Source organism: Natator depressus, chromosome 5 (assembly GCF_965152275.1).
Source record: "Natator depressus isolate rNatDep1 chromosome 5, rNatDep2.hap1, whole genome shotgun sequence".
In the NCBI taxonomy this organism is placed as follows: domain Eukaryota; kingdom Metazoa; phylum Chordata; order Testudines; family Cheloniidae; genus Natator; species Natator depressus.
In genome coordinates this window covers 43,239,681-43,260,283 of record NC_134238.1, presented here as the reverse complement: position 1 = coordinate 43,260,283, position 20,603 = coordinate 43,239,681, and the positions used below count along the sequence as shown (strand labels likewise).

Below are 20,603 nucleotides of genomic sequence, written 5' to 3'. Positions count from 1 at the left end.
CATGACCCCTCAGGGGGTCACAAGGTTATTACATGGGGGGGTCACGAGCTGTCAGCCTCTACCCCCAAATCCTGCTTCGCCTCCAGCATTTATAATAATGTTAAATATTTTAAAAGTGTTTTTAATTTATAAAGGGGATTGCACTCAAAGGCTTGCTGTGTGAAAGGGGTCACCAGTACAAAAATTTGAGAACCACTGAGTTAGACATTAGTTTCATTTTATTTTTATTTTCTTATGACTTTTTTGCCTCATTACTTGAGTCACTTAAAATCTATCTTTCTGTAGTTAATAAACTTGTTTTACTATTTTATCTAAATCAGTGTGTTTGGACTGAATTGTTTAGGAAAATCCATTTGCGGTAATAGGATTTGTGCATATCATGTTCTATTAATAAAACAGTAGATTTTATATGAGTTTGTCTTCTCCAGGAGAGGGCTTGGCAATACAAGGCATACCCTTCTGGGAGAAAGTCTGAGAATGGGAGTGGTAACTCTCAGGACATGTCTATACTCAAACTTAAGTTGACCTATGTTAGGTCATTTACAACCACCGCAGTAATTACTGTGTTTTTTCATGCCCACATTGCCATCCTTTGCTGGTGGTGCACATCCTCATCAGGAGTGCTGTTAGGGTATAGATATTCAGGCCTGTCTGCAAAGGCCTATACTTTAAGAATTTAGGTATATGTTTATCATTTAGCTAGTTATAATAGAGGTATAAAAGAGAGAATCAAAATCACTGTCTGACTGTATAAGGCCTTTTCTCACTGTGACAATCTGAGGCCCTGTTCTTAGGCTAAGGCCTCTGGCTAAGCAGCAGAGGCAGCCATAAGATGGGAAGCAAATGGTCACATCCTCACATTCCAAACTAGTCACTTTGAAATAAGGTGCTATTGGGCTGTTAGAAATACAATCCTGTCCTGATAATGCCTATCGCCTCCAGAGAAAGGGAAGTACCTAGAAGATGTAAAAGGAAACTTAGTTTGATAGCATCCTTTCTGGCAAGAACTCACTTATCAATAGCTGGGATGTGAAATCCTCATTTCTATGTTGTTCTATCACTGTAGTCCCCTTTTCCCTATTGTTTGTCTGTATAATCTGTCTGGTTCTGTGATCATTTCTGTCTGCTGTATAATTAATTTTGCTGGGTGTAAACTAATTAAGGTGGTGGGATATAATTGGTTGGCTAATCATGTTACAATATGTTAGGATGGATTAATTAAATTTCAGTAAAATGATTGGTTAAGGTATAGCTAAGCAGAACTCAAGTTTTACTATATAGTCTGCAGTCAATCAGGAAGTAAGGGGGGGATGGGAACAGGGAAATTGGAATCATGTTTTGCTAAGGGGTAAATGGGAACAGGGACACAGGTAAGGCTCTGTGGTGTCAGAGCTGGGAAGGGGGACACTAAGGAAGGAAATTGGAATCATGCTTGCTGGAAGTTCACCCCAATAAACATTGAATTGCTTTGGACTTTGGGTATTGCTGCTCTCTGTTCATGTGAGAAGGACCAGGGAAGTAAGTGGGTGAAGGGAAAAGCCCCTAACAAGTGCTTCCACCAGCTTAAGAGGGGCAGTGGTGGGAGGGGGCTGAGAGCCTGGCTACCACGGGGCTTTCAGCTCCCTGCCGGGAGCGGGGATGCCTCCCTGGGCTCTTGGCTCACTGCTCCCCACCAGGAGCCTGGCCAGCAACCCGGCTCAGAGCAGGGAGCTGGGAGCCTGGGCAGCAGCCCAGTGAGGAGCCAGGGGCAGCAGTCCTTGCAGTGTGCCAAGGAGTAACGTCACAGATCACTGCAGTGCCGGGGGAGTCTGGCTGTGGAGTGGGAACATGGTGGGTGGCCTAAAGGAAACTGCAGTTGGGAAATGGAGGGTGGGTTGGGTGGAGAAGGAAGTGTGGGAAAACTAGAGCAGCTCTGGAGCTTTGATGTAAATAGAGGGAGTCAGTTGGATCAGGAGCTTTGGAGTAAGAGTGAAGCAACAGCGATGAAGGAGGGGAGCCAGATGAGAGAGAAGATGCCACGGGCTGCAGATAGCTGAGTCAGGATTGGTAAAGGTGCTGGAAGGCTGACTGAGCAGCAGCCCCCAGAAGTAGCCTAAGAAGGGGCAGAGGGCTGGATGGGCTATGGAGTCTGCTTGTTTTGCTTCCACACTACCGTGGCCTTTAACCTATGGACAACTCTACCTCCGAGGGAGCCTGTCAATGAGCTGTGGAACTGCCTACCATCAGCAGCATCCCTTGCACTTTCCCCCTATTCCAGTGCAGGGGAAAGCAAACCGATAGCTTGATGATATGCTACCCCAATACATGTAATACTGTAGTGCATCACTATTTTCAGTTTATCTTGCTCTTTAGCAGTTGGACTGTTTGCCACTGTTATATTATGTACATCTGTTGCTGTTTCACCCTTGTTTGTTTTGCCCACGTTTCAGCTTTGTAATGGCAGCTGGACTGTGCCTAAATACGTTTACCTTCAATAAAGCTTTGGAGGATGCGTGTGTCTGGAGTTAAAATAGGTAAACACAACAAATAGAAAATGACAAGTTCACCATATTTATTTCATACAAGTCTAGTGCATGTCACACTTCTGCAGCAACGTATGATCAGCCCCATGAATCAGCCCAGTGTACTCACCCCACAGGTCAAGAACCCAGCTGCACAAAGTATTTTACTGCCTTTGCTGTAGTGGACCCTGGACAGGCATCAAGAGGTGCACTAGTGGCTGGCTGTAAGCAGTCTCCAAACCATTGGTGTCTTCCATCCATTTTGCCCCAGGATATTCTCTCTTCTCCTCACTGATTGTGAAGCACTCAACATGCCCCAAAATGGAAATATTTTGATCCAGCTATGCTTCTGCATTGTCGCATCTCTGCTGCTGCATTGTCGCATCTCTGCAGGCTCCTTTACAGGTTGGGCTCTCTGACCCGACTATATCTGTCATAACACACCAAAGCCAGTGATTCCCCTAATGCACCATCAACCCTCTTCAGGAAGGGAGACTATGATGCATCATGGGAGATGTAGTCTGACAAGAGAGCCTACCATATAGAGGAGAGCGGAAGCATGATATACCCCTACTACTGTTCTTTGGAGACTCTACGGCAGCATTTCTAAATTGAATTTTTTCAGTTTAAAATTTTTCCTCAAAAAAGTTGTGGAAAATTTGGCAAATTATCATGATTTTTATGATCAGCTCTAATAATTAACTTGTGATTCCCCAACAGCAGGCTAGAGCACAGTGAATACAAAGTCTTACAGAAGTTGCCTCAGAGGTAAGGAGATGATGAATCTCTGACTTTCACTTACTCCCAAAGGGAAGCTCTCCTGTTGAAGTCCCGCCCAACCACCGACAGGGCAAAGTTTGCATCTAGAGCCATCTGCAGGTTTTTGCAGAATAGTATTAAAGAGAGGAAAAATCCTGGAGGGTAATTGATCATCATTGTGGCTCACAGAACTGAGGAGGAACCCACTGCTTGCATTGGCACAGGCTACCACAAAACATGTAAAGATAACATACTTTTACAGAAGAGGGGCATCTCCCCACCCCATTTTGTGTTCTAGGGATATGGACAAGAAGAAATATGCGGTATTGTCTTAATTTCCACGTGCTACAACCAATTTTAGAACAAAAAGCAATGTGCATTGTGAGTTATAATGGATTTCCATGAAAAGCTGTTAGTATTTTCAGAGGAAAGTCTCTATGTCCAGATAAGTAAGATGGTATCAGACACCTATTAAAACTGCAAATTTTTACACTTTACAACAGGACAGTAGGTTTCTTTGAAGCTAGTAAGATTTAAGTGTACATTACAAGCCATAGTAAAGCTCACGATCTAACATAGCATAGTGCTGTACTATTGACTAATATGAGCAGTAGCAGTCTGAGTTCATCTTCTGCACCACGAGCACGTCGCAAAAGGTAAAACTGAACCTTCTATAAAATTTTTAATCTGCCCATTTATACATCCCATGAGATGAAAATAAAATTCCAGAAGGCAAGATGCAGTGCATGATAAACATTCAAAAAATACAAACGAGATAGCTGCAGTTTCAAAGATTAAACTGATTTAGAACATACAATAAAACACTCTCTACCTGTACACAAATCAAATTACTAGAACAGGAACTCGTGTGAGAGCTGAAAAACTGTCTCACAGTCCAATTCTGCTCGATTGTGCAGTGAAACCTGAACCCTTCGCTTAAAAATATGGTTATAGCCTGAAAAGGGTTTCTATGGAAGTGGCAGAATGTCTCTCTCTGACTCTATCCACATGGACAAACAAAGTGTGGTTTCCAATTGTTGGCCTAAAACAATTGAGGAGCCCTCTTAATGCTTATTAAGATGCAGGGTAATATGTTTGAAAGTATGAAAGGTTGTAGGCTAGAGTAAGCCTAGGCTACACCACCACCACAGAACATGCTTTTAAATGTGCTAGCCTGGGTCTTAGGCCTTATCTAGGCTACAATTTAAGGTGTGATGTTAGCATGTCTAGACAAGACCTTAATATGCAATAAGAGGTCTTTTCAATTGCTGATAACTTGAAGTATCACACCTTTTTGCCTATCAGGACATGCCATTGGCTTCCTACTCAGGTTGGTCAGTTTACAGCCACCTCAGCTACCAATACTGCAACTCAAACTTGACCATGATGTGTGAAGGTGGTCCCAAACATTGTTTGAAAGACTTGTTCAACAGTTTGTCAACACATTATTCTCCTCCTCTGATAATCAGGTTTAAGTTGCATGATAGCTGTGATCACATACAGCTACTAGTTCCGTAGTTGGCCAGAGCCTGCCCAGAAAAAAAATGGACAATAAAAAAATCAAAGCAGAAAAAAAATCCCCTTTGCATGTTGAATTTGCAGTAGCATCTGCTAGTTAGTGGTTTTCTTTCCAGCTCACGCAACCATCAATAAAATAAACGCAATCAGAACATTAGCAATTCTGTTGATGTAGTTAGATGATCATCCTGATCACACTTCCAGGGCTGTATTGGTTCTGTAGCGCTTACAGAAGTAAAAACTTATTTAAGTTGCAAACAACTGAATCCACACATGTAAGATTTGTTGAGTAAGGAAGATGCCATTTTTACAGATGTTTTTTCTGGCCACAGCTACATTTAAAAAAAAAAAAAAAAACAGGCCAGTTGCTGTAGAAATTATTCTAATTCAGCACTATTGGAAGAGAAGGGAATGGCATGGAACTTCCTTGTTTAACACAGACATACTGGACATTAATACAGAAGGCAAGAAAAATTCTTATCACAAAATAAGTTGGTTTGCTAAATGATATTTTAAATATTATTGTTCAGTTTGATATGATACAGTAGTTACTACGTCATTGTATGCTAAATTCCACAAACACTAGTTCACGTCTTTCATAATTAAGATCAAAATATAAGAATTCAGGTACCTTCTCCAAACTGTATAAACAGGACAAGCTTTCTGGTGGCACCTTAAAGACTAACAGATTTAATTGGGCATAAGATTTCGTGAGTAAAACATCACTTCTTCAGATGCATGGAGTGAAAATTACAGATGCAGGCATTATATGACGACACATGAAGGGAAGGGAGTTACCGCACAAGTGGAGAACCAGTGTTGGCAGGGCCAATTCGATCAGGGTGGATGTAGTCCACTCCCAGTAATAGATGAGGCGGTGTCAATTCCAGGAGAGGCAAAGCTGCTTTTGTAATGAGCCAGCCACTCCCAGTCCCTATTCAAGCCCAAATTAATGGTGTTAAATTTGCAAATGAATTTTAGTTCTGCTGTTTCTTTTTGAAGTCTTTTTTTGTCCAAGTATAGCTACTTTTAAATCTTCTATAGAATGACCAGGAAGATTGAAGTGTTCTCCTACTGGCTTTTGTATGTTACCATTTCTGATGTCCGATTTGTGTCCTCACTTACAGATAGCCCCCCAACCTGAAGCAAATACTCACCAGCAACTACACACCACACCACAGACACACTAACCCAGGAACCAATCCCTGTAGCAAACCTCGTTGCCCACTCTGTCCCCATATCTACTCTAGTGATACTATCAGAGGACCCAACCACATCAGCCACACCATTAGAGGCTCATTCACCTGCACATCTACTAATGTGATATATGCCATCATGTGCCAGCAATGCCGCTCTGCCATTTACATTGGCCAAACCAGACAGTCCCTACATAAAAGAATAAATGGACACAAATTGGACATCAGGAATGTTTTTGTGGATACAGACTAACATGGCTACCCCCTGATACAGAACAAGCTTTGTGTCACAATAAAAATATTGAGCAAATATGTGGACTAAATGATGGAAAGAACTACTCAGTTACATTAAGTTAACCATTGCATTATGTGATTGCTGATTTTGAAGGACACATGTAAGTGTTTTTAATATAGGAAAAGGAAAAGCATGAGCATGGCACAGGGAAATAAATTAATAACTTTAAGGAAGTCTGTCTCCAACACACATACTAAGAAACAGATGCCCTCTTAACTACTGTGGATTATTTTATTACCAGGCTTCTGCTAAGAGAACAGTGAGTAAGGCTTTTCTTCTGTTATGTATATATTGGCTAAAGTAAATATTTTTCACTTAAATTTTCACATTTTGCCTTATCTTGCAAAGCCCCAGATTGTTAATATGGATTACAGGGACATTTTCCTTAGTACTGTACTGCACAATGATATAGTTTATATAAGTAAATCCGTTATGACAAGAGACATAATATACTACATCCAGTCTATGGGTAAGTTTTTTGAACTAGATGACAGATTTAGGGTAGGCTCCATTACCTAGCCACAATAGAAAGCCATGCTTTTTTGTCTAGACATGTTACGTTTTCAGTTGATGGAAAGATACTGTTCAGCTGCTCCTGAACAACATTGTGAGCTTCTTCACACCTAATCCAAAGAGTCTTCCATGATAAACAAGGCACTGAAGAGTTCACTACCAGCTCATTCAGCTGCTCCTCCTCCCGCCTTATGAATTAACTTCAATTGACTATGAAATAGCTCTTTGCACAATGCTGAGATATTCCACAATTTTCTATTCAATGCCACAGAACTTACATATATCAATTGAATGAAATTCCATAATTAGTTACCCTGCTAAGGAGAAAGAAATCTAGGCATCTAAAAATGACTGGATCATACCGTTTTAACAGGAAGAGAATGGCTAGAGAAGAGACCTAGTTAGGATGTTCAGGGATGAAACTTCAAACAATAATATTTCACTTGCAATTATTATAAAAAAGTATAAAATGTTTATTTTACACAGTGGTTCAAATTGATTTTTCAGCCTCCCCAGTAAACACCACCACAAAATAGTGCAAGGGCAAAACTTGCAATTCTGTTCTTCCCTACATCCACACTGCTAGCATGAGTACTGGTTGTGTGGGTTTTCTCTTTTTTTTTTTTTAAACACAAAAAAGTTCTCTTGATATAAATGTAAAATGATAGCACCTATTTGCCTTGGTGTAGTAAAATTATGGTTAGAAATCAGTTTTATACAGAGTGAATAAATATAAAACTGTATATTCCTTTTTTTATCTAATGAACTCTGCAAAAAGCCTTTACTTCATATGCAATTTAAGTTTTATTCTTCATAATAAATATGTAAAAACACACACTCACTCTTCAAAATCATTTTGAAGGAAATAAAAGTATTTTTGGAGGCAATTTTGTTTCTCTTGCAAAGTGTTTTCCTTTCCCCTTAATTTTGACATGAACATGATTCTTGATTTGACATTTCATACTTTAGGGAAGGTATGGAATATATTTGTGCTCATCCACACACATGTAGCAAGATTTCAGTTTAATAAACATCAAGTACAGTATTTCAGATTTACATTATTTCCACATATACAGCAAATGTTCTAGTCCATCTTATTTCCTTTATAAAAAGCACCCTGATCCAGTCTTAACACATTAAGCTTTTTTAAAAAATTCAAATATATACTATATTTGTTTCTGTACATTTATGTGCAAGTTCTCCTGACAAAATAATACAAATATTGAATACTACAGCTTATATCCCAGTGGCGAATGTATCTTCACATCACATGATGTAAGCGCCATCTTTGTAGTATTTCATGGATTCCATTTGTTGTGTCATAGAAATGACTTCATGGAATCCTGTACTGAGGCCAGACATATGTTGAAAATAGGCTTCTTTCTCCACCTGGACAGTTAAATTGTTCACTCCAACATCTTTCAGAACTGCTGTTACCTGAGCATAACAGAAATTCAATATTAAATCTCTGTAACTTGTGATTATACTCAGACACTAGAACGGTAGTTACAAACACGAGCAAAAGGTCACATCAATTTCTAGATACAACATTTATTATGGCCCTGAGAAGAGCCAGTCAGAAAATTAAAATGACTTAATTTTTAGCTAGAATTTCTGGGGAGAAAAAGTCAAGCACTCAAAAGTTAGGAATCGCACAAGCAACCTTAATGCTTAATTGAGGGGGCTGAATTATGATATATCCTAATATGACTCCATATTTATTCCCTCAGGAATTCTGCCTCATTCAGTGCAAGAATGGACATTATGTTTTATCCTCACAGTTCAATGTGTGTCCTCAAGCCTCATTTATTGCACCCTATTCAAATCCTGCTCTGAATAAAGAATTATTAATTTCCTCACAGGCTTTACTACGGTACTCATCGCTATGGTATCCAAGTGTTTCACAAAACAAACCAAAACAAACAAACTACCTTTATAACACCCCTATTTTACAGATGGGGATCTCAGGCACAGAGATTAAGGTAAAAAGTATCCAATAATTTTGGGTGCCCAATTTAAGATGCCTAGGATCGGATTTTTTTTCAGGGTACTTAGCATTGTATAGGACTTTATATGCACCCATTGACTTCTGAGCACTCACGGTGCAATGGGACTTCTGCAAATCAGACCCCAGGGTCTCAATGCAAGTGGCACCCAGAAAATGAGGAACACACAATTAATAGTGACTATGAAAGTTTGGTTTAAATCAGTGGTTTTCAACCTTTTTTCATTTGCGGACCCCTAACAAATTTCAAATGGCGGTTTGGGCCCCTTTGGAAATCTAAGCCATAGCATGTGGACCTCAAGCCCCAGCCTCACACCCTAGCTCCTGCTCAATTTCAGTCTTGCTCCCATGTCCTTCCCACACACCATTTTTTTCCTGGCTCCCAGTTTGCTTGCACGGTTTATCCAGTCAAAAGCCCCACACCCAAGATCACTCCCAGTCCTCCTCCCGGCCCTCTAATCTACTTCCATTACCCACACTTGTCCCTCCTGAATTAGGCTGCTCCCTCCTCCATGCTGCCTGGGTGCCAGAAAAGGAAGCATCAAGAACACTCCTGCTCTCAATTCCTAAGCCTAGTGCAACAGCAACTCCTGGCAGCTACGGGCACGAGTTGCAGGGAAAGTACAGGGAAGGGGATGGAGCATGCTCAGGACAGACAGAATCTTTGGAGAATTTACTTGCCAAATTAAGAAGTCTCTACTTAGCATGTATGAACTAGATTTTATTTCCCAAAGGCTTATGAATTGGGTATTTTTTCATAGCAACAATAAGCAGCACATCCCTGATAAACGACCACCTCTCTACCAAATCTAAAGCCCTTGCTTTAAACCTGGAAGTGCTAAAACTTCAATAAAACAGATGTAAGATGTTTTGTTTTTAAAACAAGGGCAAACCACAGTAAATCATTTTTGCTGAAACTTAATTTTTATTAAAGTCAGAGGAAAACATCTAGCCTGGAAAGTTTCAGCCCTAATCGTTAAAGTTTGGTAAAGTGACTAAAAACAGGGTCTTTATAATGAGAAGTGTCTGACAACCTCAACTATAGGCAGAGCTGGTAGCAATGCCTAGAACATAAAGAGGGCCTGAAAAGGTTCTCTCATTTTTTAAAAAACATTATTAATTCAGGTCTCATCTAACTTGGAACAGTTTACAATGAGAAGAGAACCAGTGAAACTGTATTTACAAGAGTAAAAAACTGAGTTGTTGAAGTAAGGGATTTTTATTCAGACTGTTTAAAACCTTTGTTAGTACCTATTTAACTGGACTGATTAATGAAAATTTTGGAGAGAATGTCGTAAAAAACACATCACTCTTGCCCCTTCATTTAAGGTGAGAGTTCCTAAAATACATCTCCGATCCCCAGGAAGTCCTCCAGCAAAACAAAGGAAAAATAGGCTTAACGCTTCTGATATTTCTAAGATTCAAAACAAGCAGAAAAAAAACCCACACCCCCCCCCCCCTTTTTTTTTTTTTGAGGAATTCATTTAGGCTTTTGTTATACCATGAAAAAAAAAAAATACAAAACTAGTTTCCTCCCCCCAAAAAATCCTTTTGCAGGTCACCTTTAAAGCAAGACAAAAGAAACTGGCTGATCCGTTTTCAAATGTCAAAAGCCACCAAACTTTTTATAGGATAACAGCAGGAGGAGGAGCAGAGCAATACTGACAAGGCCTGTCCTGGAACATCAGCTACTAGCTAGAGAAATCATTAAAACAGCAGCTTCAAACTTAAGCCTATGATTGAAATATTCAGGGTTAATCTACAGGGGGTAAAATATGAAGAGCCAAAAGATTTCTGAAAGTGTTATACAGTTACCTGCTGTATAATTCTCTGTTCCATGACATCTGACATCACCTGTACATGTATAGTACCTGCCACAACACTAGCAGAGTGGCACCAGAAATGAGGATCTCTGTAGGATATTAAACCATCTATTTTCTGGATCTGTAAAAAATTGCATTAACAGTAAGAATTACTTTTGCACTATTCTACTTTATGCCTTCCTCCATACTTAGATAGCTACCAATGGCAATTATTTCATGCAGTAGATACTATTATGCAGCAAAATAAACTGCCATCATTTAACACTATATATAGAAATTTTGTTACATAGAGAAATCTGTGGAATTGGGACAGTTTCCATCATTGCCAAAAATAGAAGGCAAAATGAAAAATTAGTGGGTAGGGGCTAAAAAGGAGGGACAAAGATACTGAAGTGGAGTCCCCAACTAGTGGCCAGACTATAGTAGCATCAAAGGAGAGACTGGCTTTGGGCACCCAAGCATTTCTAAGGACCTATCCCCATGATAACCAAGATAAACTGGTACTTCAATATCCTAGTTGGACTTAGTATGGAACCTTATTAGGTTATTTATTGTAATATTTCTTTATGAAGTTTCATACTGGTTATTTTTTTTCTCCCCACTCCTAGCATTTTGATTTTCTGGTTTTGTTTCTTGTTTTTATTTATCCCACCTCAAGGTCACTCACACTTCAATTCCCTCTTCTGCATCTCCCAATCTCCTTTTCCATCTCCCTTTCACTAAATCATGTAAGTCCACAATCCTCATCTTCATCCCTCTTCTTCCTCTCCATGGATCTCCCTCACCCAATTTAATTCCATCCTCTCATTCCCTGGTGGCTAGAATCTATTATCCCCATTCCCTGGTGATAGGCAGTGTTGAATACCCTTGTTGCTGGAGTCCTGAAAGTTCCCACACCAGTTTCCCGATTTACAAAGCTCTCCATGTACTTCAGGACTATGCCCATGGGGGTTCTGAGCAGGGCACTCAGAAGAGTCAACACTGGGAGCAACAGTTAGTGGATAAGAGTTAATAATGGGAGTAGAGTGCTGCCACAGACTACAGGCCTTGACTGATTTAGTAGGAGCAGAAAGCAGTCTAGACTGAAGGGGGAGAAAAAAAATCAGCAATAGAGACTGCAAATGGGAAGAAGAGAACTAGCTTCAGTTTTGCAGCCCCATTTGCTACAAGCCGACCTGTCCCACAGTAGACTGGAAAACTGTCCAAACTGCAACTGCATGCCCAGGAAAGAATACTGCAGTCAAATGAAATCTGGTCATGCTAGGGTTAAAAAAAGACCTCTCCAGCTTTTATGAAATTTATTGGGTTTAATAATTAAAACTAAGTATTAAATAGTTCTCCCTCATTCTGCTGGATAGGTTTACAGAGTTACCAAGTTAGTCTAGAGTTATGAACTGTCCATAAAAGCAAAAGCAACATATGGCTGCCACTGTTATTTAAACAGTTGATTCCACAAAATTCATGGATTTTTAAAATTGCAAATGATAAACTAATAAAACCAAAAAAGACTCAAGTATCTCTATAAAACTGATGAACTTAGACAAGAAATTTGGGATGCCCAAGAGTCTTAGACAAAGATAACTGGCACAATGAGGAATGATTGCATGTAAAAGTTAATAAATGCAGTTCTCAAACTCACTATAAATCTAGACTGTATATAAACAAACAAAATACAAGTTTAAGTTCCGACCTTTTCTAGCGCAATGTGCAGCTCTTTCTCACATTCTGGTGGTAGCCTCAGCAAAAGTACTTGACAGGCATCTTTTATCAGTGGGATAACACTGAGAAAAATTAATGTAGCAATAAAGAGAGAGCACAGGGGATCAGCTATCAGCCATCCAAACTGTTGGATAAATATCGTAGATATGATCACACCAACACTACCCAGGGTGTCTGCCAACACATGTAAAAACACACCTGAAACAAAATAAGACTTTGAATGATTGAATACCTGCATTTAGTTGCCATCAGCACATGGACTATATAGCATGAGTATTAAAATAAAATTTCTCAGTACAGGGATCAAAATTCTCTCTTGGATCTCTGGTCTTGGACCTATGATAGAAAACTTTACTGATATGCTAAATAGTTTCTAATGCTGGCAAGTATTAAGTTGGAATAAAAACACAAAATGATAATGTTCTAATTCTGCTGTGATTTACATCTCTCAAACTGCTGCTGCTGCTAGGATTAAAGTTTTATATCATTTGAACTCTAGTACTCTGTTTGCATTTAGAAGGTACAAAACAATCTTTAACACTAATAGTTCGTGAGATTAATCCTGGTACTTCATCCCCCACTAAAGAATACGCAAGTAGTGAGAAGCTGAGCAGACTTTACAAAAAATAAAAAAATTCAGATGTGTAGAATAGTCATCTCAGCTATTTGGTTGCATTCAGCGCCTCAATTAAAATAATATCGCATTGTGATAGTTAAATGCTTGAAACAATACATCTTACGCACTAAAACTTCTTATAGTAGACAATGTGACAAATATTTGGTAGATGTGCTATATATTGTATTTTTTCCATACTATCAGGAAGATTCCAGCAAGTAACCACACTTATAATATACTTGCTGATAGTATATGATACACATATTATATATAGATATAAAATAATGCTGCCAGCTTTGTGTTTTAGGTTAGTATGGTCTTTAACAGAACTGACGAGAAGTATTATTTTATATTATGAATCAGTGACAAACACTGTTTACAAAAAAAAGTTTTGTAGAAATTGTGTTGCATGCTGGCTCGTAAAGGCAAACTATGAAAACTATGTCAGCCTCAATGTCCCATTGGTCTACTTCGCTCACAACCATCTCTATGACTTTGTTCAGACTACTATCAGTGTTACCAAACAGAGAGAATGACTTCCTAGTCCTGGCCCACCCAGTCACTACTCTCTTCCCTCAAATCCTCTCAAAATTCGCTTCTTCCTCACGGACCATAAGTAGCAAGTTAATTATTTTTAAAAATCCAACACTTTAGCTGAACCAGAAGTTCAAGCCTATAGATGCTACCCCAGTGTGACAATCCATACTATTATGGTCACCACTTTTCATACAGTTATGATAACACTTGTACAAAGTATCCCTTGTGAGGTGCAATTTGAAAATTTATAATCTGCTGAACATCAATGTCCTGTTGGTGTGTGTAGCAACAGTGTGTATGAAGTTATAAGATTCTATTGTATGATTCTGACTAATATGCTATACTTCTGGGTAATGTCCACAAATCAGTTTTTCAGAGTAAAAGGCACTCTGGCTCCAGCCAGGTGTGAAGAGCAATCATCGGCTTAAGCAGCTGTTCTTCAGCAACAGGAATTGTAAAGAAGAAATTTACAATTCACCTGAGGGACAGCTGGCAGAGCATGTATGCAATAGAACTTCTGACCCCAGGACCCTGGAAGGACTTTTCCAGTTAAAAAGGGTCAGGATATAAGAAGGGGGCAAAAAGGCCTCTGACCACCTCTCCTCCCCCATCTCTACTCACTGCAGCAAGAGTGTTTGAAAGACAAAAAATCATCATTGAACTGGGGGGGAGTGGTCCTAACTGGAAGGCTTTCCAGTTAGCATGGACTGCTGAAAGTTTTGGGTGAGAAACCCTTTTGCTTTCAAATCTTATTTAGCTTGATAAAGTTTAGGATTTAGCTTGGTAAGGTTTCCGTGTTTATCTTTTATTTCCATTGTAACCAATACTGACTTATGCCTTTACCACTTATAATCACTTAAAATCTCTCTTTAGTTAAACTTGTTTAATTTTTTTTGTCTAAACCAGTGTGTTTTGACGGAAGTGCTTGGGGATTGCTACTCAAGTTAGTAAAGGCTGGTGCATAATCATTCCCTTTGATAGAACGGTGGACTTCTAATGAGCTTACACAGTTCGGGGAGGAGGGGAGGGAGTCCAAAGCAGTGCAAGACACATTTCTGGGGTCCAGTGCTGAGACTGGGGGATTTGCGGGTGTCACCCTATATACAGTTCATGTGTGAAAACCCATATTTTCAGCTGGGTTTGATTTTGCACGCTGAAGGCTGCATGTGCAGGCCAGAAGTGGCTGTTCTGACGGCAAATCAGAGTAAAAGGCACCCCAGGCTGGAGAGTTAAGGGGACACAGTGGCTCCCCAGTCCAGAGTGTACCCCAGGGGATGTCACACCATAAGTGACAAGTTAATTATTTTTAAAAAAACCTAACACTTTAACTGAACCAGAAATTCAGGCCTACAGATGCTACCCCAGTACAAATAATTAAATAGGTGAATGTGTCTAAATAGAGTAACTGTTTAAGTGTATTGCTGTTAACCTTGGTTCTTCCACTCTCCATCCCTTTCCTAGTTATTTTAAATCGACCAGCTGTCATATGCCATCTAAAATTAGATGCAGGGACTTTGGAGTTCTATTTGGTCTTTAAGATATGTAGTACACTTTGGGTACTGTAAAAATATTATGGATCAAATAATAATGAAAAGAAATCAACATTAAGAGCCTCTAGGACCCATACCATCACAAATCTGAGAACATTAAGTGTGAGGTAAGAAGCTAGTGGAATATCTCAAATTATGTTTATTCTTTAACACATTTTAGCTAGAAAAAGCTTTTCCAAAAAGCTCTATCTGTGCTATGTAAAACGACTGCCAGAAAACAAGTTTTAGAGAGATTAAGAAAAGTGGACATGGGATACTTTGATGTAAAAGGTTTCTCGAAGGCTAGGTTACTTTTAAAATTAAACAATTTGTACTTACCTCTCATGTTGGCATTCATGCCTCCTCCTGAAAACCCATGAGAGTGTCCATGACTGTGATTGTGTCCGTGGTCACTGTGGGAATGGCCATGACTGTGTCCATGTCCATGACCATGGTGTGAATGGTTGTGATCATGTGAGTGACAGCCTCCACGAGAAGCCCCATGAGAGTGGGCATGGCTAAAGGCACAGATACCAACAAGGTTTACTATCAGCCCTCCAACTGAGACTGGCTATGAGAGGGAGAAAAGAGAAAAAAAACAAAAAAACCAACCTTTAAATCCAATTTGATTTCTTTCTAAACACTCAGATTAACAGAAATAATATACTGTTCTAGCAAACAAGTTAACAGCATCTAACATACTTCCATAGCACATCCAATTTGCTGTATTTAACAATGACAATAGCAGGAGGATTCCCTTGCTGCTGAATGCTCACAAGTGAAACTTCTCTTCATATGAAGGATTTCTCTTTTCCTCTTAAAAATCTGGTATCAGCAGGTACAGACAAACAACTTTGCTTTCAACTAAGTGAGACTGAGTTTGTCTACTTCTCCCACAAGAAACAAAGCTCTGAGGATAGAGCAAAAGTTCTCTCTTAACTCCCCAGAATCACTTATCAAGTAGAACATACAGGAACAGTTAAAAAGGACCTGCACGCTTCCTCTTAAATTGTAAATGTTTAGGGACCATGTCGCCTTCTGGGTTTGAGCAGTACATTGGGGGTGCTACCACAATACAAATAACTCTCCACCACTCTTGCATGAAGAGACTGGAAAACTAACAGAAAAATGCCAGCTAGGAAGGAGACAGAAAGAACCCTCACCTACTGCAGAGGGTACAGGAATAGGAAGCTTTCCTTTGGAGAATGTGGCCACAGAACTCATCCTGAAAGCAGTATGAGAGATAGGCCTTAACTCCAGATGACTGTCTCTTTTAAATTACACTATTAAAATTTAGTATTTAAGTGTCTATTTAAGCACTAAGAAAAGGAGTACTTGTGGCACCTTAGAGACTAACAAATTTGAGCATAAGCTTTCGTAAGCTACAGCTCACTTCATCGGATGCATTCAGTACCTCACGAAAGCTTATGCTCAAATAAATTGGTTAGTCTCTAAGGTGCCACAAGTACTCCTTTTCTTTTTGCGAATACAGACTAACATGGCTGTTACTCTGAAACCTGTCATTATATAAGCACTGAAGTTCAATGCCTTCAATGGGAGGAAAGAGGTAACTTCACACTTGTTCAAAAAACAAAATAAAAGTAAAATTTATTTTTGTTCAGGAAGTGAAGGCTTAAACTTGGGGGAAAAAAAAAAAGCAAAAATTGTGAAGAAACTGGATCTACAGTTTTGATTCCATGATCCAGCTGCACCCATACATACATCAATGACGGTTTTAAGACTACTTGCGGTAATCAGAACCAGTGTTCCCTCGATTTTTTTATGTCCATATGCAGAATGAATTTTGTTATATGCCCCAATATGGGGCAGAAGGTTGGCGGAGGGATGGGGGGGGGGGGCGAGAGACTCTGGATGGGGTGCAGGCTCTCGGGTGGGGCTGGGGATGAGAGGTTTGGGAGGGGGCTCAGGGCTGGAGCAGAGGGTGGGGGGGGGGGGAGGGCTCTGGCTGGTGGTGCGGGCTTGGGGCCAGGAATGAGGAGCTTGGGGGTGCAGGCTTCCACACTGCTGCGGTGGGGAGAGAGAGGACTCCCCCCAGCCCTCTCTCGCCGCAGCAGCTCAGGGGAGGGGTGCCTCTCCCTGCCGCAGCAGGTCCATGCTGGGGCCAGTGGGGAGGGGTGCCTCTCCCCGCTGCAGCCCTGAGCCCCTGTGTGGGGCTTAATAGGCAGCTGCGTGGCCACGCAGCTTAAAGGGAACTTAGATCAGCACCTGTTTGAACAGTAAGCTAATATGAAATCTGATCTATGGCTCCTTCACATCTCTGCTGAAGCCTTGAGATTTGTTCCATCCAATTTGAGCCTTGCTTTTCTTATAGGAAAGGCACAAGGTCGAAAGATTCCCATTGAAGTAATCAGTGCTACTCTTTCTGCCCAAAAGATTGCTACTGAACATACAGCACTTTTCTCTCCAAGAACTGAACTAATACTTCTTTAATCACCCCAGATCTTACTGGACTGGGGATCAAGAGGCTGGAATCTGAAATTGCGAGTTAATTCAATTTCAGTGAAGGGTAGTTAAAGTTACTGACACTAAAGATTTTACTGACTAAAGATTCTAACACACAAATCAGAGAAACAGCCAATTACACTAACACAATTATATGGTTTGATGTTTTTGCAAGTGACTATGAAATTACTATTTCTCCAGCGATCAAAACCCTTATCTTGTTTTAAAAAAATTTGGTATCCAGCAGTATAATATACTGTATGCAGTAATAAAATAGAGCAAGGATAAGACACGTTATTATAGCTATACAATTACACACTACAGTTACCAAGTATGATATATTTAGATGCTTCTATTGACCAACTCCAATGACCTGCTTGGACTGATTTAAAATGCATGTTAACTACTTACAGCTCCATCATGGTTTTAACTAGAGGCACACCTACCATATTGTATCTTAGCTAACTTTAGAGGTAACTCCTCACTTAAAATCGTCCCAGTTAACGTTGTTTTATTGTTATGTTGCTGATCAGTTAGTGAACATGCTTGTGTAGTGAACATGCTTGTGTAAAGTTGCGCAATGCTCCCTTATAACATTGTTTGGCAGCCGCCTGCTTTGTCCACTTCCTGCAGAAAGAGCAGCCCATTGAAGCTAGCTGGGGGGCTTGGAACCAGGGTGGACTGGCATGTCCCCCCTCCCCAACACACACACACAAGCTCCCTGCTCCCCTAAGTTCCCTGTGAGGCAGCTGCCCAGCAGGCTATCAATTGCCAGGCAGTTCAGCTGTCCCTCCCCCTACTGCCCTGTGCTGCTCCTGCCCTCTGCCTTAGAGCTGCTCCCAGGAGCCTCCTGCTTGCTGTGCAGAAGGGGGTGGGGGGAAGAAGGGTGCTAATGTCAGGGTGCCCCCCACTCCTAATCCTCACCTCCACAGAGCGTGGGGGGGGTGACACGACAGGGCTCAGAATGGAGGGAGTTGCTGGCAGCAGCTGCTATCTCAAGTTGCTGATCTACTTAAAAATGCAATGTACTTAGAGTGGGGTCAGCATACTTAAAAGGGCAACGCGTATCTCTCTCTCTCTCTCACACACACACACACACACACACACGCCGTGTGTGTCTGTCTCTCTCTGCCATGCTGTCTCCCCTTCTTCCATTCCTCCATATATAAAAAAAAAAATAACCTTTTGTCTGGTGAAAAAAATTTCCCTGAAATCTAACCCCCGCTATTTACATTAATTCTTATGGGGAAATTGGATTTGCTTAACATTGTTTCGCTTAAAGTAGCCTTTTTCAGGAACATAACATTAATCAAGGAGTTACTGTACTCAATAGTTTATTTTGTAGATAAATGGAACTTCCTTCCATGTAATAGGAGGATCAAATAATTAAAGCTTCGTTCACAAAGCTAATGACACTATTCCCCTTTCCAACCCACAAATGCCATTCATTATAAAACTAAGATGGTAATATAAGGAATTACTTCTGTAATTTACCTATTTTTGAATAGGTTGAGATAATTTTTTTATTTTTAAACAGGAGAAGACAACGTATTTAGAAGCAGGCAATATAACAAAGTTTTTATCTTTAGACATATTGACTTTTAATTCTATTAGTCACTATATAATAGAAAGCAAAGAAACATTTTGAAGTCACACTGAAAACAAATGCTTGACATTATATAATTTGAGTCCCCACTACACAGATAAGTGGATCTTAATTTTAAATTAAGGAATAAATATCCAACAGGAGTAACAAACTGTTTTTAACAGAAGAAAATGACAAAACTTACAGTTAACATATTTGTGTCTATGTCTGGAGGATCTACTAGTCTGGCCACAGACTCCATGAACACGAAGAAAGCTATTACCATTAGAAAAAGGCCATTAATAAATCCAGAGAGAATTTCTACACGGCCATACCTGAAAGTGAACAAGTGTAATGTACATTTTAGAAAGATTGAGGAATAGCTAGATTTAGCATATTTGAAAATATTTTTTGGCTTATTCATGCATTTAATACAGTATTTTCTTTTCAAGTCAGTTTGATTTTTCACAGTGTTAGAACAAAGTACCATGACAAATACATTACACAATTATTTTCAGCTCTGTCCTCTGGTAGCATCACAACGTGGTAGGTGCTTTCCCAACACAGCACAATCTCTACCCCAAAAAGCTTACAATCGAAGACAAAATAAAGAGATGGTAGGTAGACAAAAGGGATAAAAGATGGCCATGAGATAATTGGCCTTGTCCTCAAAATACAAAGTTTTAGTGATCAATTTAAAAAAGTTATACTACACACATTACGGCTGATAGTTGTCAAGCTGGCTAGCAGAATTGTGTGGCTAAATTCCCTAATTTCATTGGGAGTTACATGGCTAAATACTCCATTAAATTCTGAATATCTCAACATGTACACACACAATTCCAAATCCCTTCCTGCAATCATGCCGATATAACTGCTTGTATTTTTCACATGTAATCTCTCATTTTCTTTTTGAAAAATTGACTGATCTAGACTAGCACAATGGGTTCATAACACTGGTGGACATTTTTGAGGGGCAGGGAGAAACAGGAGGTATAACAAAGTGTTGAAATATTAAGTGCCATGAAAACATTTCATATTAGGAACATACCCCTAGTCCCTTGTGTTTAACAGGAAAAAATGAGGACCTATAACTAACTAGCAGAATCTCTTCAAAATAATTACGTAAAAGTCAGTGTACATACCCATATGAAAATATGCGGGTTGCTTTCCATCTAGTCATTAGAGCTGCTAAAAGTCCCATAACTAAAGCAGAACAATCAAAAAGCATATGAAATCCGTCTGAGATTAGACCAAGGCTATTGGTCCACACTCCATAGAAGAGTTCCACAAAAGTGAAAGCCTAAAACGAAAGAAAAATTTTGATTTTTTTCTTGTAACACGTTATGAGATGAAATTGTGCTTTTATTTTGCATATGCAGTTGGCATGAAGCTCTGCCATAAGAGCACTACTAATTTTAGAAGGTTTAAATATTTCTGCACCAGTTTTACCCTAGTCTACAAAACAATGGATTGTAATATTAAGTTTTGTATTAAAAGTCAATGTAAATGCAGACATTTTAAAATTCCCCCTCTTCTGCACA

General features: G+C 39.7%; 1 protein-coding gene across 1 annotated transcript in view; it reads right to left on the bottom strand.

Moving 5' to 3' along the window:
* Positions 1–7,284: 7,284 nt before the first annotated feature.
* The window catches only part of SLC30A5 (solute carrier family 30 member 5), a 28,212-nt gene continuing 14,893 nt past the window's right edge, over positions 7,285–20,603 (bottom strand). The window contains exons 11-16 of the mRNA XM_074952660.1: positions 20,205–20,362; positions 19,265–19,394; positions 15,351–15,582; positions 12,301–12,527; positions 10,603–10,731; positions 7,285–8,219 (exon numbers count right to left, since the gene is read on the bottom strand). Coding sequence (XP_074808761.1) covers positions 8,049–8,219; positions 10,603–10,731; positions 12,301–12,527; positions 15,351–15,582; positions 19,265–19,394; positions 20,205–20,362 — 1,047 coding nt within the window. The 3' untranslated portion in view covers positions 7,285–8,048. The remainder of the gene's footprint in view (positions 8,220–10,602; positions 10,732–12,300; positions 12,528–15,350; positions 15,583–19,264; positions 19,395–20,204; positions 20,363–20,603) is intronic.